This window comes from Phocoena phocoena, chromosome 18, assembly GCF_963924675.1.
Source record: "Phocoena phocoena chromosome 18, mPhoPho1.1, whole genome shotgun sequence".
NCBI lineage: Eukaryota > Metazoa > Chordata > Mammalia > Artiodactyla > Phocoenidae > Phocoena > Phocoena phocoena.
The window spans coordinates 72136614-72159827 of record NC_089236.1 but is presented as its reverse complement, the minus strand read 5'-3'; the positions used below and the strand labels follow the sequence as shown (position 1 = coordinate 72159827).

The 23214-nt window shown below is 39.9% G+C and overlaps 1 protein-coding gene across 1 annotated transcript; it reads left to right on the top strand.

The window, feature by feature from the left end:
• Positions 1 to 958: 958 nt before the first annotated feature.
• LOC136137564 (leucine-rich repeat transmembrane protein CCDC168-like) lies at positions 959 to 23060 on the top strand. The gene is made up of 8 exons (XM_065895942.1): positions 959 to 1186; positions 1309 to 1342; positions 1440 to 1473; positions 8536 to 12871; positions 13451 to 14631; positions 17095 to 20531; positions 20700 to 22820; positions 22969 to 23060. The coding sequence occupies exons 1-8, from the start codon at positions 959 to 961 to the stop codon at positions 23058 to 23060; spliced, it is 11463 nt and encodes a 3820-aa protein (XP_065752014.1).
• Positions 23061 to 23214: the final 154 nt, after the last annotated feature.

Sequence of the window (23214 nt, the reverse complement as noted above, 5' to 3'; positions counted from 1 at the left end):
AGGGTGGACCTTACCCTAGAAAAATCCAGAGGAATTGTTGAAGTTTCTTCTAGAACTAAGGAATGCCTACCATGCATTCCGGAGAGCTATACTTTGCAAAGACAAACCCCATGATCACAGTTAAACTAAATTAAGATCATAAATACCTGTCGGCTATGGTCCAGTAGGGAGAGTGTAAACTCTTAGGATGCGTCATTGATCTCATTATCTCTAATACTCAAGGGAAGTAAGAGCTCAATAAATCCTTCTTGCACTCAGTTAAAGTTATGTGACAGAAGAGGCCTGAACAGTTAACTCTGGTGTAAAGAATTATACTTCTTTCCTCAACCGACCTTGAATAAGTGAAGACAAAGGAAGAATTAATTCATTACGTCTTCAAAGGGAAAGTGCTCTAAATCCAAGGTAGTATTAATATTTTCATTAATAGTCCAGACTTTTTTGTATACTTGTGACTAAACTACTCTCTAGACTTTGAGGGAAGGCGAGCAGTGCTTAGATCTGGCTCTGCCCCACCCTAATTCTGACATCAGCAAGCGTCACAAGTAGCTGCTCCTTAGAATCAACAGAAACAGGGTGAAGAGGAAATTCACCAGGAGACCACTCCAAAATCTACCATAATCTAACTTGGGTTTTCAGCATCACAGTAGATTGTCGAAGAGGAACACGGCTGACAGACCCCTCTAACAAAAAGAAATATAAAATGAGGTGTTCTATTTTACTAAAAAATCAAGTTGATGTGAGCTCAGTTAAATACCCACTATGACACGTACCTCACTTTTCTTAGACCCAGAGCAATCACTGCTGCACTTGACAAGGCACTGGGCGGCACTGGACCTTTTTTTTCTGGCAGAGCATTGCATGTGGTTATGAGATGGGCATACCACCTTTTTGTGTTTTGGGGCATCCAGAATCGAGGACTTTGGAATGAAGACATCAGTCTATTTCACATAACATAAAAATGTCAAAGCAATTTTATTTCTTAAAAAAAGTGGGTGGGTTGGAAAATAATGCATTTTTGACATTATGGGACCTTCTAGAGTCCTGGACTTCTCAAGATAATTGGATGGCAATCTTATTTATAATATTTCTGGGAATTATCTTTGAGATCATACTCATAAAGATTTGTACAGCCTTTCAGAAGAAGCTTGCACTTCCTTCAGAAAAGGATAATACAGATGCCCACAAGGTAAGAACAAATGCTTGATTTCCTTTTCCCCGATTTTTCAAAGTAACACATAAGAATAACATAAAATTGTGGAAGTTTGATATTTGGATTACTCTAATATTTTATTGTCTCCCTTGAAACAGAAAGAAGACAGTTGCCTTAAAAGCATGAAATTTGGTAAGTATCCTACAATTTAATATTTTAATATAAAACTTGTTCAGCCTGAGCTGCTCCTTTTGGTGCTCTGACATTTTTTATTCCCATTTATCTCTAGGTAACTGGTCAATTCATTCATCTTCAGAAGAAAGGTAAGTGATGTATTTTGAAATTAGATGAAACAGGTTGGTTTTGTTCTACTCAAAATTACATCTGAATTACAGAAAAGGGTTTTCCCATTTGTATAGAGGATGACAGCTGTTCAACATCATAATTCAGTCGAACTCTGATTTTTTAAATGGTTGCTCTGTTCCAAGCTGTGTTAAATGGCTTTTTATGTACTATTGAAATTATCCTTTTAGGTAGGTAGACTCATTACCGTTTTTACAGATGAGGAAAATAAAGCTTAGAGAGGTTAAGTGGCTTGCTTCCTCACCCCATCCTCTCTCTCCAGTACACATGAAGAAGTAATAATCACCAGTTCTGAAAATTCAGTTGAAAAATATTCATTTAGCTCCTACTGTGAACCGAGCAGATCCTGAGCTAAGTGCTGCAAGAGTGACATGAAATGAGTTTATATCATCAGCATCCTAAGGATGCCTGAGTGCTAGAGATTAAATACAGACATCACTACTCTTGTTGCTATCAGTATCTTAATTGGTTTCATCAAAGTCCGTTCAGCAATCATTAGATATCCCTATACAATGGACATTGGGTTTTATACTGGGATACAATTAATAAGATGGTATCTGTTCTCCGGAAGCTTATACTCTTGTGGAGGAGACATAGATCTAGATACGATTGCTTGCAGTTCAGTAACACAGCGATAGGAGTACTATGAGAACATCTAGGAGGTACCTAAGCCAGCATAGGGGTGTTGGGCTGGCTTCATGAAGAAGGTTATACTGGAGCTGAATTTTAAAGGATAAGTGAAAATTAGTCAGAAAAAGACAGTGGGTTAGGAGGATAAGAAAGGCAATGATAAGCCATGAGCAGAGGCAAGGAAATAAGGAACAGGGTATGTGCAATAAGTTATGATGATTTCAGAGTTGCTAGAATGCTAAGGATGAGGCAGAGGGTAGTGGGAGATGAAGGTGAAAAAATATGCAGGAGTCAGATCATGGGGGACTTTCTATACCCTGTTAAGAAGCTTGGAGTTTATTCCTGATAGTGAGCAGCCCCTGAAGGCAGTTAAGCGTAGGAGCGACACAGTTTTGTGTTACAGCTAGATCACTCGTAGCTACCTGTGTGGAGTATGCATCTGAAAATTACTTTAATTTCTTTCAGTTGTCAGGTGTAAAGGGGCTTTATTCATTTAACCTGGTTGCTCTATTTTTATACTGAGTACCAGCAACTCTAGTTATAAAGTGGGTGTCCTGAGAAGCAGTAACAGTATCTGGAAGTACGGGGAGCTGGAATCCCAGTCGGGGTTGGCTGGGAACAGGAATGCCAGAGCAAACCAGGACACCTCAGAAGTGCATCCACCATAAACGACCATCCAGAAGTCAACTGGACAGACCAGGAGTTGGTGTTTGAGGCGTACAGCGCTTAGGTGTGCACTGAGATTGAAGATTCTCATGGAACTAAAAGCCAGAGGATTGACAGACAAGAGAGGAAGCCACAAGAGGAAGTGGGGGGAAAAGGACTTTTAGCACCAGGATCAAGATAATCTGAGAGTTTCCCCATCCCTCCGTGCCATTATTCCATTCCTCCTTAGGCGCAATTCAATACTTTTAATAGGCTTTAGGGAAAAGTAATTGAGAAGAAGAGATTGGGGGGATGGTGTTGAGGGAAAAGGGTTAGGAAAGAGATACGGCTTCCATGGTGGCAGTACTACATTGTAGTGAAAAAACACATTTTGAATTACAAAGGTCTAGGTGTATGTCATAGTTCTGCCTCTAAATGATGGCATGGCCTTGAGCAAATGACTTAAACTCACTCCTTTTCCTTACTTTCAAAATAGCAGTTAGAAGAATTACCTCTTAGGAATGTCATGAAGATTCGTTAAAATGATACGTGTAACAAAGCAAAAATATTTTACCTTGGCACCAGAATTCCTTTTTGGGGTAGAATTATATTTGGGAGAGCCTCTTAAATTATTTTGAGGTAAAAGGGCTTAAATATTGGTAGAACCTCAAGCATAAAGATGATTAAAGTTGCACTGCATCAGAGACTTGAGTGGGTTTTGTCTTGCTTATGAGATGAGAGAGAAGAGAAAGGGGAGGGGTGGGCAGAGAGCAGGGAGGAGCGGGGGAAGCATGTGGGGCTCAGGACCGAATGGCACAAAGGACATCAAAGGATGAGCCTACCACTCAGTATCCGGAGTCAGGGAGAGCCGTGCTGGCCAGGCAGAGTCTCGGTGAGCCATGCAAACTGCTGATCTTATATCCACTGAGTCTTGGGAAATGGTTTGTTTCAGGGTTGACCTCAGCCTTAGATGTGTGTTCCTGGGAAAGTCTGCCATCAGTTGCCTGAGTTTCAAAGATTAAAGCTGTCACTGGTTGGTTTCAGAAGTGTATTTCCTGAAGCGAGTTACCATTGATAGACAAAATTGTTCAAAAGCAGATTTGGTGTTTGTTACTATGACTAGGATTATGCTATGACTCTACGCCATTGATTGATTTAACTGATTTACAACCACTTCTAGTACTTACTTGTTGCCATGGCTATAGAGCTGTCAGTCTTTTCCTAGGAGTATGGGGAGTTCTTTTTAAATTTTCAAAGGCCAGTTGAGATTCCCTGGTGGGGAGAGGCCAAAGGACATTTAAAAAATACACAGACATACCTAACGGTTAAGTGGGAGTTGCTTGTATTGCTGTAGTTAACTCCCTTCTATATCTGCCTCTAGCTTTTCGTTAAAGTTAGCCACATGTATGGGTGGTTTGTGTATGTGTATTTTTCCCCCTTCATTGAACCTGAAGAATGGGTTGGGTTGTATGTCTGGATCAGCTTGCTGTGGACAAGCGTTAGCCATCAGAAAGCTAGAGGTGAAAATGGGCACTCAGCAAATATTACTGAGGGCCTACAATGTGCTGCAGGCCCTTGAGATACAGCGGTGAACAAAACAGACATTGCTTCCCACCTTATGTTTTAGACAGAGGGGAGTCTGATAGTAAATGACAACATGATAAATAAATTATATGGGAGGTAGTGATAATTATATGTGATATGGTAAAACAAAAGATAGTGTAGGGTAAGAAGAATCAGGGTGCCAGAAGTAGGAGAAGACAGGTAGGTGCAACATATGTGGTGGGATTTGACTAAAGCCTTGGAGGGATGGGGAGTTAACCAAACAGAAATGGTAGAAGAGTATTAGAGAGGTTAGAGAATAGGTGACCAGATCATGGTTGGACCCTGCAGGCCATCTTAAAGACAGTGGCTTTTACTCTGAGTGACAACAGAGGATCGTTGTAGGGTTTTATGCGGGAGAATGATATGTTCTGTCTTATATTTTTAAAGGATTATTCTGCCTGCAGTGTTGAGAGTAGACTATACTGGGTCAAGGGTCTAAGCAGACAGCAGGTTTTTGCAAGTAATCCAAGTGGAGATAAAGGTAACTTAAACCAGGGTGGTAGCAGTGGAGGTGGTAAGAAGTGGTTAGGATATACTTCAAAAAGTAGAATCAGTGGAGTGTGTGGATGTGAGAGAAAGGAGTCAAAGATGACTCCAAGATTTTTACCTGAGCAAGCAGGAAAGGTGCAGTTGTCATCAACTGAGATGATGAAAGCTGTGGGTGGAGCAGGGTTTTTGTTTGTTTGTTTTTGTGGTATGTGGGCCTCTCACCATTGTGGCCTCTCCCGTTGCAGAGCACAGGCTCCAGACATGCAGGCTCAACGGCCATGGCTCACGGGCCTAGCCGCTCTGCGGCATATGGGATCTTCCCGGACCGGGGCACGAACCCGTGTCCCCTGAATCGGCAGGCGGACTCTCAACCACTGCACGACCAGGGAAGCCCTGGAGCAGGTTTTGATGGGGAGATGAGGAATTTTGTTTTGCAACTGTTGAGTCTTAGATTGATTGGGCATCCAATAGAGATAGTAAGTAGTCTGGGAGAGATGTCTGGTAGAGACAGTGAGTTTGGGGGTTCTTGGCACATAGGCCGTATTAAAAGCCACAGAGAGGGTGAGATTACAAAGGGACTGTGAGAAGATAAGAGGAGCAGGGGCTGAGCCCTGGGGCGCTTCAAAGAGGGCAGGAGGAAGAGGAGGAACCAGCAAAGAAGACTGACAAAGAGCTACCAGTGGGTTAGAAGGACACCCAGGAGAATATGTGGTCTGGACGCTCTCCAGAGCAGGAAAGACAAATAGTTATATAAGGTATACAAGTTAGGTATCAGACCAATATCCCTTATGAATATAGATGTAGAACCCTCAACAAAATACTAGCAAACCAAGTCTAGCAGCATATTAAAAGGATTATATACTCTGACCAAGTGGGATTATCCTCAAGAATGTAAGGTTGGTTCAACATACATCTAGCATTGTTTTATTATGTTTAAAATCATAATATTAAATTGTTGAAATATTGGTCTTGCATTTCAGCTTTTTTCTATATTTTCCCTGAAACGTGCAAAAAACTAACTCTGTATATGTCTCATATTTTCACTGTTCACTTTCCTAAGTGAATAATATGCCTGTCCTGAGGAAATTTTATCCTAATTATGTCTGGACACTGCTGTAACTTGTTAGGGTCACCTGGATTCCCTAGAATGCTTATGCATCCTGCCTGTATCAGTTAGAATATTTTAATTCTCAAGTAACAGAAAACCATGATTCAAACTGGCATACCAAGAAGAGAATTTATAATAATCATATAATAGGAAATCCTGAGGTAGGATTTGTTTCAAAATTGGTTGATTCAGTGCCTCAACAACTTCATTAAGGTCCTGTAACTCTCCCTCTGCCTTTCCTCATGTTGGTTTTACCTTAAGGTGAACAGAAAGATGGCCACAAGAGTTTCAAAATCAGACCAGCATTGTCCAGAGGAAATAAGAGGCCATTTTTTTCTCTGTCTTTCCTGGGAACAAGGCAACTTTTCCCAGAAGTTGTTAAAAATCTTTGTCTTATGCTGGGATTAGTTCATGCCCATTCCTAATCTAATTACCATATTAGATTTAGCCTAATCATTTGGGGTAGAATGAATGTTGAAGAGTCCACATCCATGATCATTACTGCAACTCCCAATTTGGCTCTAGTAGTAAGGACAAACGGTGTTACCAAAGGTGACATGATACTAAAGATAATGGGTAGGTGTATTAGTCAGGGTTCTCCAGAGAAATAGAACCAATGGAAGACAGATTAGTAGATAGATAGATAGATAAATATAAAAGGAGATTTATAGGAATTGGGTCACATGGTTATGGAGGCTGAGAAGTCCCATGATGTGCCCTCTGAAAGCTGGAGAACCAAGAAAGCAAGTGATATAATTCAGTCCAAGGCAGAAGCCCTGCGGGGAGGGGGTGTGCAGCACTGGTGTAAGTCTCAGAGTCCAAAGGCCCAAGAACCAGGGGCTCTGATGTCTGAGGGCAGGATGGATGAAGATGGATGTCCCGTCTCAAGAAGAGAGAGGGAGAGTTTGCTCTTCCTCCGTCTTTTTGTTCTATTCAGACCCTTAATGGATTGGATGATGCCCACCCAGTTGGTAAGGGCATATCTTCTTTACTCAGTCTACTGATTCAAATGCTCATCTCCTCCGGAAACATCCTCACAGACACTCAGAAAGAGTGTTTTACTGGCTTTCTGGGTATCCCTCAGCCCAGTCAAGTTGACACATAAAATTAATAACAAAGATGTGTATACAGCCTGTATATTAGATGTGTATACAGCCTGTATATTAGATGTTAATAAATTCTCTTAACAGTTGAGAGAAGTTGAAGAAGTATTTAACATATTTTAAATATTCACCTAATAATTTTGTGTTCTCTATGAAAAAAGGCAATCAGTAGTTTAGCCTAAACTACTCCAAATTCTAATTAGCAGAATCCAAATCAATGAGATTTTCCTGTATAAAAAAGCATTTAGAGGGCTTCCCTGGTGGCACAGTGGTTGAGAGTCCGCCTGCCGATGCAGGGGACACGGGTTCGTGCCCCGGTCCGGGAAGATACCACATGCTGCGGAGCAGCTGGGCCTGTGAGACATGGCCGCTGAGCCTGCGCGTCCGGAGCCTGTGCTCCGCAACGGGAGAGGCCACAACGGTGAGAGGCCTGCATACCGCAAAAAAAAAAAAAAAAAAAAAAAAAGCATTTAGAAAAAATGATTTTTGTGATGGGGTATATTTTGATGATTTCATATATTATCTTCATTGTTTATGATGAAGCATTATTTAAAAATAGGGTCATTCTTCCAGTAAAGTACAAGATAATCTATGTTCCCTGAACAAACAGCTACCAGAATTTCTGACTTAGCTTATATGAGTTTCAGTTGATGACTTTAGGCTGCCTTACCATTAAACAAAACTTAAGGTGCATCAGAATCACCTGGAAAGCTTGTTAAAACTCAGATTTCTGGGCCCCATCCCCAGGTGTCTGATTCAGTAGGTCTAGGGTGGGGCCTGAGATTTTGCATTTCTGATCATTTCCCAAGTGACCCTGATGCTGCTGGTCTGAGCATTGTTAGACCAAGCCTAATCATTTGAGGTAGAAAGGATATTGGAGAGTCCACATCCATGATCATTATTTCAACCCAAAAGTATGTTGAGAAGCACTACCTAAAATGTAGGCTTTTCTCTTGATCAAAAACAAACAGCTGTTAAAATAATCTGGACTTATTTATAGAAAGCTATAGTTTATGGTATTGGACATTCTTCTGTGGTACCTCTTAAAGTTCCATAAGGATATTTTTACTCTTGTCAAAACTTTCATACAGAGAACAGAAACAAACTGATATTCCTTTTAAAAGGATATAATCTTAACCTGCAACTTTGACTGTCAAAATAGACAGTCAAAAGTAGACTTTTGGACAGGTTTTTGAGGAAAAATCCCTCATTCTCCTAGATATGAAAATAATTTACTTCACTTTGTCAGTGGATTGATTTATTAAATGAATGACACTAGGTAATGAATAATTTTGTAATGTGGACAATGACTTTCCAATTTATCTCTATATTGAGCTATGTTTTTATATACTCTATTGGGTTTCCTTAAATCTAAAAGAGAGTTCCTGTAGGAAACAGGTCCTCAGTGACAACTGATTTACACACTCTTTTCTTATATTCAGAGTAGATGACTTCTCAGAAAGAACAATTACTTCATCACTTACATCTGAAGGAAATGAAGGTAACTCTGGAGACAGAGTTTCACTGCCAGATGAACCAACATGGGCAAGTACCAGTGAAAGTAAATATCGCATACGTCACTTTAGTGAAATTCATGAGCCATCTTCAGATGGTACTAGCTCATCTTTGTCACTGTTTCATTCAGAAGTACAGGAAATTCTTCCAAGGTGCAGAGGGTGTCCTGAAAACGAGCATGAAACAATACAGTTTTCATCTAAGAAATTATCTTCCATAATGAAAGCCAACGAAAATAAAAATTTGAGGTTTTCTTCTGACGTTAACTTTTCAAGAATTTCTAGAATCATTATAGAAAGTGAAGATCTAGATGTGGCACCACGCCCTCCTGCCCATTTATTTCTTTCTAGAGACCAAGTCAGACTTCTGGAAGAAAATGTGAGAAATAAAATTCCTTTAACATCCAAAGCTACTTTAGAGAGTAAAACTACCTATCTGTACTCAAGGTCTCAAGAGCCCTTGATTCAGAATCAACATTCTGTTAGAATGGACATTTCTGCCGAAGCACAAGATTCTTTTCGGGGACAAAGTTCTCTTCCGAATCAAGATTTTTCTGAAGCCCGGTTTACTAGTCAAGCCCAACAACTTGTTAACAACCAGGAATCAATCAATAGCCAGCCTGATATCAAGGCCAGATACGTTGCTCTGCCTCAAGATTTGATGAGGAAACCACTTACCAGCAGCACACAAGACTCCTTCCAGACCCAACATAGGGACAGGAGCCAACATTTGGTCCAAGTCCCACATTCTGTTGAGACTCAAGATTCAATCAAGGACCTAGAGTCTGATACAAAACACTCAGAAGAGGCCCAATATTCTGTTTGGTTTGAAGATTCAAACAAGATTCAATATTCAATCCCAGGGCAAAATAATGTTTTTAATAATGCCAGACATCTAGTTTTAACTCTAAGCCCAAATTCAGTTGCTAAAGTGATGCCACAACTAAAGAGTGTAAAGACAAAGGGCCAGAAACAAATTGCTAGCTCAAAATTAAACCAGTATCCTGCATATGGCTCAGTGCCTCTTTCACCTACCATGACCAGGCAGAAAAACAGAAGAAAAACATTACACAGTAAAAGTAAATTTAGTCTCAAAGTTCCACCTCAAAAGTCAAAGAAAACACCAACTTCACCGGTATTTCAAATCACAGTATGTCACACTTCAGAATGTAGCAAGTTAAGACACAGGTATAAAACTAAGAAGAAAGAGTTACATCAAAGAAAAGGTATATCAGGTATAGCGTTGTGTCATACTTATGCTTTCAAGCTTGTTCCTCCTTATATTAGGAAGTATTCCAGGAAAAGACTAGTGAAATTTATGCCAGGTTTAACAGGATGTAGACATTTTCTGCTGAAGCAAAATAAGTCACTGTATGCAGAGAAAGTCAACTATGCGGGGCCTGTTGAGAAAAGAGGAACCTCAGGGAGTCCTAAAAATGAAAAGCATCATGGCAGAGACAATAAAGAACTAAAAAACATTTCACCAAAAATTCCACCTCAGCTAGAAGAGTCTTTCATGGTCAATACTTATAAACAAAAAGCACCTTGTTCTTCATTAATAGAAACAAACTGGAAGAATAAAGAGTCTCTTAAAGACCCAATTTTACAAGCAAAGGAAATCGATATTGCAGAGTTTTGTGCCCCAAATAGTGAAAAAACATCTGACCTGCATATTGCAAAGCATGAGACACCTTTAGAAGAAGCTGTATCAGCACCTTTGCAGAAATTTGATTCCTCTCCCAAAATGGAGTCAGACAGGAGAAAGAAAACATGGGAGGACCTAAAAAGTACAGAGAATTCACATCTTCTACTTACAAATGGAGAGAAGTTACCAACTAGTACATCAGAAATGCAAAGGTGCTTTCCAAAGGGAAATACCCACGAAAAAGAAGATTTTCCTGAAATTGTTCTGGAGTCTTCAGATGTCAACTTGCTCGTTTCACTAGGAACCAAAAAGCATAAAAGCAGTGAACAATCAGCAGGTGTAGAAATTCAAGAGAGTCCAGAAGGTGTAATTGAGAAGGAAAAGAAACCATTAATAGTTAATGTTACAGAAGATGGTGACCTAAGTGAAAGTGAGGAACTTGAATGCAACACTAGAAGCAGCATAAAAAATAGGCAAGATGAAAGAATATCTGATGCATTTCACGATGCCACTCACACTGCCCTTTCTGAACCACCTCATATGGAAACGCAGAGTGGATTAAAAACCAAGAGAGATACATCAAGAATAGGGCTTAGTCATTCAGCGGTAAAGCAAGACGAATTACCAGATGACAAGAAAACATGGAGTGCAGAATACATTGAGAAGAGATGTATATTTAAAAAACCACAAGAACATGACAGAGAGGAAGAACAACAGGCTCTACAAGAAGCAGATCCACAGCTAACACCAGGTTTCAGGTTCAGTCTACAACTAAAGCAGAAGCCCAAGTATGTCAAATTTGAAACAGGACATAGCTGTTCAGAAAGTAGAACAACTCAAAATGAAGAGCTAGAGGTACAACCACACACTCTTTCTACAGAAACAATTGTGGGGACTGGTCCATGCCCCACAATGGATCCATTTCAAGTTGAGAAGGTGAAGCAAAGCACAGACAGACCTACAGGCAGGGAAACTGCAGATCCAGTGCATCCTCTTACAGTGTCAGAGAGCTTGCCAGTTTTAACTGAAACAACAGAACATGGTGTCGCATTGTGTGGAAGCCCCGGAAAGCCCCTGGATGATCAAATTGCAGAAGAAAAGGAAGACTTAGAAAGAGTTTTACCTGAAGTTGCCCTGGGGTCTTTCCATAGGCGTATGCTTCCTTTATCAAGTGTGAAAAGGCGGAGAATCAGAAAAAAATTACCAGAAACCAAAAATGTACTCTGTTTCAACCATGTAATTATGAAAGTAAAGACACCACCAATACATCATAGAAGAAGATTGAGAGGTGATTTCAAAATCCTGATTAAACAAATACTGCAAGATAAAACTGTGGCAGATATGCTTCTGAATGTTATTGACCCTCACGTGTCTATTTTGCCTCATATTAGAACACACAGCAGATTAAATGCAGAGAATCACAGTCATACCAAGCTAAAACAACAGGTATCAGAAGTTGAAAGAGAAGAAAAGTGTTCAGATACCATTACTAAAGGAAGTGACTCTGGAGACACACCAGAAGCAGCTAAATTGCAAGATGAAGTGAGTGGGGACAAAGAAGCTTCACCAGAAGCAGTGCTGAAGGATTGCTGGAACCTCAGATTGGACGCATATCCAGAGAAAGAGCTTAAAATGAAGAAAGAAATGCAACAACCAATCACATTTGCAGAAATCATGATGGAGTCTGTTTACTCAGCCATAACAGATCCATTTCATGCTGAGAATATGAAGAAAAGCCTGACCACACAAACAGATTTAAGATGCACTGCGCATTCTGAGATGCCTCCTCCAGCATCAGAAAAATCACTCATTGGAGACCCTTTAACAACAAGAGAAAGTGATGTCCCAGATTATGGAAGTGATACAAGGGAAATGGTTTATTCTTTTGCAGAAACAAAGGCAGAGTTACCCAAAGATTTACCAGCAATTTTCCCAGAGACTTTTATTTGCCACATGCCTGTTTTATCTCATTCTAAAGTGAAGAAAAATAGAGTAAGAATCTCACACTTAGAAAGTAGAGTGAAGTCCAAGTCTGTACACATGAAGGCATTGAAGCCATCAATTTCACAAATACGTAATATCACAGGTCATAGAGAGAAACTGGAATCTGACTTTAAGGCCAAGTTTGAAAAGATCAACCAAGCTAATGGGCTGGTTTATGAATTTCTAAACACCCTTTACTCTCCTGTGTACAGCAGGTTACAAGAAGAGACAAACAGCTTCTGCCATGCTCAGGTAAAGCTCCAGGGACTAGCAGGTGAGGGGAGACCACAGTATGTTGATTTCTTTGATAAGAGTAGTGCATTCTATGACAGAGAAGAAAAAGTACAAGATGGAGAGGAAGAGGAGCAAAAAACATTGCTAGTAACTGCTCCGCAGCATACCCAGTACCTCTGGATCAATAGGTATCAAGGGAAAGAGACCCACCTTGCCAAACCAGACCCAGCACTGGACCGTTTAACACAGGAACAAGATATACAGCACCGAACATGCTTTACACAAACTTCTTTGCAGACTGGCCTCCAGATGGGTCCTCGAGAAGCTAAGGAACTCCAGAAGATCAACAAACCAGAAGATGACATAACAGCCCCTACAGGTCTGGAGATTCCAGCTCCTGAGGCAGGGAACTCATCACTTGATAAACTTTTGAACACTACAACAGAGTGTGGCCTACCATCTGGTGGAAACCTTAAAAGGGAACTAGATTCTTATTTTGTGGGGAAAAATTCAGAGTTACCAGAAAATTTGCAAGTGACCTTCCCACAGTTTTCTGATTCGGTTGACCCCTTTGTTTCTAAATCTAAAAGGAAGCAAAACATATTAAAATTAGCAAGGAAGCAAAAAACAGTGAGTTGTAGGTATAGAACTATGAGAGAACAAAAGCGATCAATTTTGCATATGCTTAATGGCAGGCAGAGCAAGGCACTGCAATGCAATTTAAAAACAAAGATGAAGAATCCACAACAAAATAAAAATATAGCAGATGAATTTTTGGATATCATTCACTTCAAGGTGCCTACTTTGCCCAACATCAAAATGAGTATTGGATTAAATGTGGAGACAGATATGCAAACGGTAACAAGACTTAGTCATATGCAGCTAGTGCAAGGGAAATCGCCAAATGGAAGAAAAATATGTTGCCCAGATTCTATCAATATGAGTAGTTTATCTAACAGTGTGAAAGATGGGGCAGAGAAGGCAAGGGAACAAGATTTACCAGCTCCAGAGACTTGCCAAGGCCTCATATTCAATATATATCAGAAGAAGGATCATGACCTTGTCAAATCAGATGAGGAACTGAAACAACCAGGAAGTATAAATATTCAGGTACAACCACAAACACATTTTGCACAGATTATTTTAAGCTCTGCTTCATGCCCTACATTGGATCAGTTTCAACTTAGAAAGCTAGAGAGCTATGCTAGGTTTTCACCTCCAATGTCAGGAGAAGCAAAGATTGATGAACAAATATTTTCTGAAAGAGAATGTGGTGTTCCATCTGATGCAAACCATCAAAAGGAACAAGCTGATGGTATTGAAAAGAAAGAGACAGTGACTTTAGATTTCTGCCTGTCTTCTTTATCTATATCCAAAAGCAAGAGAAATTTCAAACAGTATTCAGACATGAAAACCTTAATGAAGCCCAAATGTGGAATTTTAAAAGCAAAGAAACCATCAATTTCAAACATGCTCAATATCAAGGCTGGTGCTAGCCCAAATCATAGAAAAGAATTGGGATATAACTTAACAACCAAAATGAAAGAGGTGGGTCAAGGTGAAAAAATGGCAGACGCCAGGTACTCCCTCACGTCTATTATACCTGCTGTTAATAGGTATAGCAAGAGAGAAAGGGAAAAAAACATGTTAGGGGAAAAAAGACTCAGTTATAAACAAGTAAAGCGAGAGATATCACCACATGAAGGTAATATTACTCCAGGTGACACCAAAGAAACCAGTCTTCAAGATGAAGAGGAAGAAGAAGGTGAACAGGAGATGTTGTTAAAGATAATTCCACAGCATGGCCAGCATTTCATCTTCTGTTCAGGCCAGAGGAAGGAGCTTGACCTTCACAAATGGGGAAACAAAGGACATGGGAAAATTCTGTTTGTTACAGAACAAGACGTCCCACGACAAACACACCTTCCAGATCCAACCCAGGCAGAGGAGCCAAAGAGAAGCCAGCAGACACTAAATGGCACGGTGTGGTCAGCAAGTTCAACCCTTCCCTTTCTAAAGTCAAAGGAATCACTAATTGGTCGAGTTTTAATTGATACAATGAAATGTGATGTCCCAAGTAATGGGAGATGTACGGGGGACCTGTACGATCATGGTAAAGAGGAAAAGGCAGAGTTTAAAGAATATGTACAAGCAACTGTCCTGGGGTCTTTGGATGCCTCCCCACCTGATCTATTTGAATCTAAGAGGCAGAGAAAGACACTTACATGTAGAGCCTTAAAAAGTAAAATGAGTCCCAAATGTGTTATTATGAAGACAAGGAAGGCACCAATTTCACAGATATTTAATATCCCTGGGAATGGTTATTTAAAAGCCCTACATCCAAAAACCCTGAAATCACAGATTGTTGACTTTTTAATTCAGATAAAATACTCTGGGGTACTGGAAGATCTTACTGCAGAGAGAAAGGAAGGAGTAGCCCAAGAATTACCAGCAGCAATTCCGCAGGTTTTGGATTTATCCACACTTGCTTTACTTGTGTCAAAAAGAAACAACTCAAAACTTATACACAAGAGAAATAAAATGAGTCCCAAATGTGTAACTTTGAAAGCAAAGAAGACACTGATTTCAAAGACATTTAGCATCACAAAATGTGGTGCACCAAGCCATGGTAGGCAGTTTGAATGCAACTACAAAACCATGAGGAAACAAGGTCAGTCTGTGGCAGCTGTCATCCTGAATGCCTTTTCCTCTCCTGTGGAGGTTTCACTGGACATGAAAGTGCATGACAGAAGCAAAGTAGAGACGGACATGCCATGGAAGATGAGGTTCAGTCATGAGCTGCAACACCAAGGGCAGTGGCCAGATGGAGAAAGAGCCTCGTGTCCCTATTCCAGGGGCGAGAAGGGCAGGGCCTCAGATGTCAGGAAGGAAGTCAAAGACCTCAGTGGAGAAGCAGCGCCATGGAATTCCCAGCACCTCACTTTCCATGCTCCTAACATGAAGGAACCTCGCTTTGTGAAATCAGATCTAAAATGTAAGTATTCGGCAAGGGAAAAAATCCCAGAATCGCTTACCATAGCTCAGGAGCTGCAGCAACACACACTTTTCACACAAAGTGTATTGCATCTTGTGTCTTGCTCTATTTTGAATTCACTTCCATTTGAGAAGCTACCAAAAAGAACAAAAACACAGAGTCCAAAGATTTTATCTCCAATGACAGGGAAATCACTTAGTGAATCTTTAACTGTTAAAGCACCGACTGATATCCTATCTGAAAGAGGCCCTACAAAGGAACTTGCTGGTTCTATTCCAGAGGAAAAAATAGGGTTACCAAAGGATTTACGAGTGAGAACCCTGCAGTCTTTTGGTATCTACATGCCAGCGTCACCTAAAATTAAAGGGTTGAGAAATGCAGCACTAATCCCTAAGTCTAGAACTGGGAAAGCCCAGATGGCATCGATTTTAAAGACAACTAATATCACTAGGTCTGGTGCCCCCAGCCATGGAAAGGAACAGGTCTACACCTTGGATGACACGGCCAAAGAAATACCTCAAAGTATGTCAAATATATTTATGAATACCTTTTTTTCACCTACACCTGTTTCACCTGCCATCAAAACACACAAAAAACTGAAAGCAAAGAAAGGCCCATTAAGAAAAAAAGTCAATATTATACAGTTAAAACAAGAGGAAGGGAAAAGAGTGTGTAAATATACCTCTAATAAATGGAGCACCTCAAGCAGCACATCAGAATCAAGATGGCAAAATGAAAAAGAAAAAATGGGCAAGGAAGTTTTATTCAAAGCAGGTCTACAATTCCTGAATAGGACCGGAAGTAGAAAAGATCAAAATATGCTTATTACAGAGCAAGAAGCATGGCAACAAGCACTAGTTTTGGAAAATATGTTGGAGTCTATTTGTTCTCCTCTGATAATTCCATTTCAAACTGAAGAGCTGAAAAAGAATATCCTACCACAAACAGACATACTGCATAGAATAAGTGAAAAGAGTTCACGTCTAAAAAGAGGGAAAGCAATGTTTGATGGTCTTTTAATTGATGAGGCAGTGTATAGGACTACATCTGATCAGAGCTCCACAAAGAAGCTGGATGTTCCCAGTGCAGCTTCCCAACAACTTGAAGAAGAAGAGGAAGACATAAAAACTCAAAAAATAACAAAATACACAGTTGATCAAAATATCCCACCTCCCAAGTCAGGGATCTCAGTGCTTGGAGATCCATATAATGAAAGCTCTAGAAGGAAAGTGGGTGGTCGTATTGCCAAGAAACATAAAGAGTTGCCAAGAGATTTACTAACAATATCCATGATGTCTGTTTTACCTGACTCTAAAAGGCAGAAAAAGGCATTACAATTTCCAGGAAGGAAAGATCTTATGGGTCCCAAATGTATAACAATGAAGGCAAAGAAGCCTCTTTTTTCACAGGTGCTTAATATCACTGAGGATGGTCATCCGTACTGTAGAAAGGAACAGGAAGGCCATTTAAAGTCTATGATAAAGGACATGCAACCAAATAGAAGTATAGGTGATGCGTTTTTATCTCCCACACCTGTTTCAACTGATAACAAAATAGATTTTGAAATTGATAGCACACCAAAAACAGGGACGGATCGACCAAGAGTGAAAATACACAACCATACCTATCCAGAGCTAGAGAAATCACCAAGTGATGGGGAAGCATGGGAGGCCAATTTGACTGATACACAAAGCAGATCCAGCAACACAGGTAAAATGAATGTGCCACATAAAAAGGAAGAGGAAAATATCCCAGAAATGTTAGCAGAAGCAGTTCTGCACTATAGTCAACACTTCCATTTCAGTTCCCATCATATGAAAAATCTTGGCCCTTGCAAACCAAAATCTAAACTGAATCGTTCAGAAGGCAGGAGGACTTGGAATTTGTCTTGTGCCATGCAAAATATGAGGCAAGAAGAACACGTTAGAGAAACTATTTTAGAGGCTGTTTCTAGAAACGTGATGAATTTTATTCGAGTACAAACATTGAAGAAAAGTCTTCATACTCAAGAGGGAATACAATATATGGTAGGTCTAAAGACCCCATTTCCAAAAGCTAGAAAGTCAGAGACTGGTTCCATACAATGTGATGGTCTCTGGGATGGAAATCCGAGGAGGATATGGGATCGTCCTATTTCTAAGAAAAAGACATGGAATCAAAGTGACTTAGTAAGAACTGTCATAAAGCCTTTAGATTTCTCCAGCCTTGATTCGTCTGAACCCAGAAGCCAGAGTTACACATTAGAGGTTGCAGACAAGAAAAATACAGTGAGTCCCAAGCAGGTAATTCTGGAGGCAGAGAAACCATCAATTTTACAGGTGCTTAATAGCACAAGGTGTCTTACAGGAATCCATAGAAAAAAACTCCACAAAGTTAAGTACAAGGTAAGAGAGAGGCAATGGAATGAAAGTGTGAGAGAGACATTACTCCTCACCACTGAGGGAGCTAAGATTCCAACGCCCAAGTTAGTGATTGATCAACTCTCATTCGATACAGCAGCGAGGGACACTCTGTATAATGACAGAACACGTCACAAAAATCTGGGTGGTCTTATCACAGAGAAAAGGGCAGAGTCGGAGGAAAACTTAGCCACAGCTCTCTTGGGCCCTTTAGATTTGTTCACGCCTGTTTTATCTGACTCTGAAAGCCAGATAAACACACTACAAGAGAAAATCATACTGAATCCCAGATGTTTAGCTCTGAAGAAAAAGGAGCCACTCATTTCACAGATACTTAAAGTCAATAGGCAGTTTGCCACAAAGCAGAGGAAAAAACTTAGATCCAATTTAAAAACCAAAATGAAAGAGATTTGGCAAGGTAAAAATGTGGCTGTTATATTTACAAATGCCATTTACTTCACATTGGATACCTCTGACATTAAAAGGCAAAGCAGATTCAAAACAGAGATAGACAGAGTATCAAGGTTTAGTCCCGTACAACCAACACACATGGAGTTGCCAGTTGAAAGCCGAGTGATTTTACAATCAGTTAATGCCACAGGTCATGCTGCTTTAAGCATTAATAAGGAACAGGAACTGGAACAGGAGGTGGGCATAGAGAGAGAGAAAACTGTGTTAAATGCAGACCTAAAATCTACAGATGCTTCTACGTCTATTCCACCGCACATAAAAATGGAGCAGTCACCTAGTACCTGGGGTAACTATGAAGAATCTTCTGAAAAGAGAAATGCCCTGAACAAAGCAAAAGTTACAGAGGAAGAAGAGTATGAACAACAGGTTTTGTTTGGAGCACCTCCACAAAATACCCAGCCATTTGAGTTTCTACAAACGAGACAGCAAGAACCATGTGTCTCAGGAACCATCCAGAATTCTGCTTATGCTTACAATCCTAAATATCCTAAAATCATAAAACATAAAGGTAATGCAAAAGCAGCAGATGTGACAAACACTACGCATACTGAACAGGTAAAATCGAAGGCAAAGAAACCACTTGTTTCCCTGATGTATAACACAACAGGGTATGGAACCCAGAGCAACAAAAAGGAAACAAAGTGTAACATCAAGAAACAGAAGCCGGGGTTCCAGCAAGGTAACGCTGAGGTAGAGTTCGTTCTGAAAACTATCTGTGACTCTGGGTCTATTCCACCTCAACTTCAAGCGCTGATGGAAGCAGAAAGGGAAAAAGGCAAGGCACAAAGGCTGATACACATTCCTCCAGAGCCAAAGCTGGAGAAAGCACTAAACAGAAGACAAATAGCATTTTCACAGTCCATTGCTAAGAGTGCTAAATCAAGAAATATTAAAACACTGAAACAGTGTATTAGAGAGCAAGAAGAAAAGTACCAAATTGCTTCACCAGACGTTCTCCCACAATGTAAATACCGATTCATGATGAGCCAGCCACTGAAGAAAGAGCCTGACGATGTCAAATTCACAGTAGATTTGAAAAGAGAAGTATATCCTGATCGACATTCACAAAAGAGGGAAACCAACTGCACTACGTTTGACATCTCAAGAATTAGATTACACACAAAACACAAATTCCTTATCACACCAGGAGTAAAGGAGGGATATGGAGACATGACCCAACATCCATTTCCAACTCCACAGTGGAGAGAAGTATCCAAGAAAATGGACATTTCCTTAAGTTCAAAAGGAAAGAATATGTTTCTTCCAGAGTTGGATGCTTCTCAACAGAAGACTTGCAAGGAGCAGAAACTGCTGAAACAAGGAAGTATTTCAAGGACACACCTGGAGCATACTTTGTATCCCATTATGGAAACTCGTCATTTGGAAAATACAGTAAAGGTCTCTGAGGAAGGTACATATATTGACAGAAAAAATATTTCACATCTATTGGGCAGAGAAGGATTAAGAGAAACTGATACCTTACAAGGTTCAAAAGGACAGACGTTTCTTTGTACAAATGTAGAGGCCCAGCGATATATGTCTGCAGTGCAGAAAGGAGAAGTGAAACCAGATCACGCTCCTGAAGAGATTCTGGATTCGTTATCTTGCCCCAGTGAGGAGCCTCTTCATGTAAAAGGGGCAAGAAATGCAACAGGGAAAGAAAATGTTAACATCCCTATCGTTTCAAATGTAAATTCATGGAGAAAAGAGAAACCAAAGTTAATGGCTATTCTGTCAAAATCAAATGGACAGAAAATAAAGTTTTCCAAAAAACGGAGGGCAAAGCAACAAAATAGTTCTAACCAGAAAGAAGAAAATCTTCTGGAATCAGTTTCCTCTTGCATAGTGCATCAACTCCATATTGGAAAGCGAAAGAAAAAAGTCTCAGCCAAAGGAATCAGTCCAACAGTTTTGAGCCCAGTGGTAGAGAAAGCATCAAACAAAGCAGATATTCCAGTGGATCAACCTCCATGCTCAGAAGGAATTAATTTGCATATTGGAGAAAGAAAAGAACATCAACAAGAAAATATATACAAGGCTCTTGCAATATCTGTTTCTCATTCTTTGATGAATATACTTCAGATTAAATTGCTAAGGGTAACGAAAGCATTAAAGGAAGTCAATAGTCCAAGGTACCACACTTCAAATACAGAAGGAATTGGCTTGCCTATTGCAGGAAGAGAAGAGCAACCAGAACGTATACAACATATTTGTCCAAATCTTGCTTCTGACTCTTGGAGAGATATATTTCAAAGTAAGATGCTGTGTGAAAAGAAGGCATCAGAAGAAGTAGTTAGCACAGTGGATTACACTCCAAGTGCAGAAGGAATTGGTTCGCTTATTACAGGAAAGGGAGACCAGCAAGAGAAATGTACTTATGAGGCTCTTCAAAAGTCTGCATCTCACCCCCAAGCAGGTCTACGTCAGACTGATACCCCAGTGCAAGAAGTAAAACTAGGTGGCACAAATAGGATGAACTGTGAACATTCACCTCCACAGGCTAAGGAAGCATTAAAAGGAATGGGTGTTATTGTTGGATATATTCAAAAAAGTGAAGAAAGACAAAACTTACCCAGTATAGAACAAAGCCAGCAGCACTCGCTGACTCCCTCTGAGAATCTTGTGGAGCATACGTCTTACCTTCAAAATGATCCCTGGCTGCTGCCACATTTAACACCTCTGACAAAGGAAGTAGGTAGTGTGTCAAGCAGGATAAAAGGATTAGATTTGATTTCTAAAGATCAACTAAATACCGGATGTGAGTATGGCCTGGAATGGACTGTACCCTCAATTCCTCCAAGGCAAACAACAAAACAAAATACAAGGCTGCCTTTAGAATCATTCACTAAAACTGTAAAATATCAGAATGTCTCATTGCCGAAAGGAGAGAAATCACTGGATGGGGCGCAGGTAATTGATTCAATATCAAATGTTAGCTCCCCCAAGCTAAGAGTTAGAAAGAATGTGCAATTACATAAAGCGTATCAAAAAAAGGTGCAAAAAGAGGTATGTTTACCTGGATTATTTTCACATTCTCTTTCTATCCATATGCCTCTTTTGCCTGAAAATAAAAGACAGAAGAATGACTTAAAGCAAGGAGTTAAGAAAGGCATAGTACACCCCCAAAGAACTTTGGAGAAATTGGTATTTTCAAATATATTTAATACCACTGATGGTGGTAGCCCAGGCAATAGAACAGAACTGCAGTGGAGCATAAAAGAGAAAATGGTAAATATAAAACATAGAAAGGTCAAACCCGATTTGATTTTGACAAGTATATATGACTTCATCCCTTCTTTACCTTACCTCAAATTGAATAAAAAGACAATTGATGAGATTATCTCAAATAATGTAAAAAGAATAAAACAACCTGTATCACAGAAAAAGGAGAAGGAAAGAAGAAAAGTCAATATGAAAGGAATAATGGATCCCAACGTTATCTTGAAAGCAAAGAAATCATCACTGTCACGTATACTCAATGAAAAGGAATTGCCAGGGCTGTCGAACATTATAAAACAAGAGAGCAATGTGCAGATAGGTAAAGGTAAATCAGGTGTGAAACTGACAAACCTGTTTACTTCCTTACCATCTCTATCACATCCTAATTTGAATTCAAGAACAAAAGGAGGAAGAGATAAATCAGGAACACCATGGAACTGCCTTCCACCACTAAACCTCCAGGCATCATCAAATATCAGGAAAACATCATTTGCAGAGTCAATTAATAGAGACAGTTTAAGCAACATGATAGAATCAAAACAACGTTTGCCCCAGAAAATGAAGGAAGATGAAGACAATATAGTATACATGAAAGATATAAGGGGCTGCAAATGTGCCCCTTTTAAAAGAAAGAAAAAACTTTTTACACATACACTGCATGGAAACGAACCACAGTGGAACAATAAAGAACAAGAGAAAATGATGCAGGAAGATAAGAGTGATCTAGTTGTAGTTCAGAATAATCCCTGTGTTTCCATTCTGTCTTCACCTCACCTGGAATGGGGTCCTGCAGTGAAAGAAGAGGCATACATGCGAGGAGTGTCAGGGTCCTGCCTTCCACCATTTACCCTCCAGGGGTTGTCAGATGCAGTGATGATATGTGGGGAGCCAACTGATGATATTTTAAGCAGCATAGAAAGATCAAAATGTATGTCACAGGAGAATGAAGATAAAGTGGAAATGGCTTTGGAAGAGATAAGGCATCCCAAAAGAATAGCTTTGGAGGCGAACCAGTCTCCAATTGCACGGGAATTACAGTTGAACATCAAAGAACAAAAGAAAAAGATACAAAGAATTCAGGGTGAACCAAGTGTGATTTTGACATGTACTTCCATACCTGCTACTTCTTTTAAATTGGATACAAGAAAAAAAGAGGAAGACTACAGAGCTGAAGTAACAAGGTACTCTCTTCCAGAACCATCACAGCAGAAATCATCAGATGTAGTGAAAAAAGAAAATAAAGAGTTCATCAAGGGTGATATCACAAGTGATGTACAAGCAGCAAACGAATATATGCCCCAGAAAGGAGAGGATAGAGGAAAAGTAGTAAATATGAAATATATAATGTACTCCAAAGAGACAACTTCCAAGGCAAAGGTATTAGCACTTCCACATGTACCCAATACCCCTGGCAGGTGTAGCCCCCAAATTAGAGAAGTACAGACAAACAGAAGAGAAGACTTGGGACATGTACAGGAAAGAAGAAGTGAACTACATGATGTTCTGACAGAACCTTGTCTACTTCAATTTACATTAAGCAGAGTTACAGAAGGCAAGAAAGAGAAGCAAAGAGTAATAAAACCCGGTATTCCATTCTCATGGCACAGGGAATCATCAAATGCAGAGAAATTAAAATACACACTGTCACCTGTGAATGATAT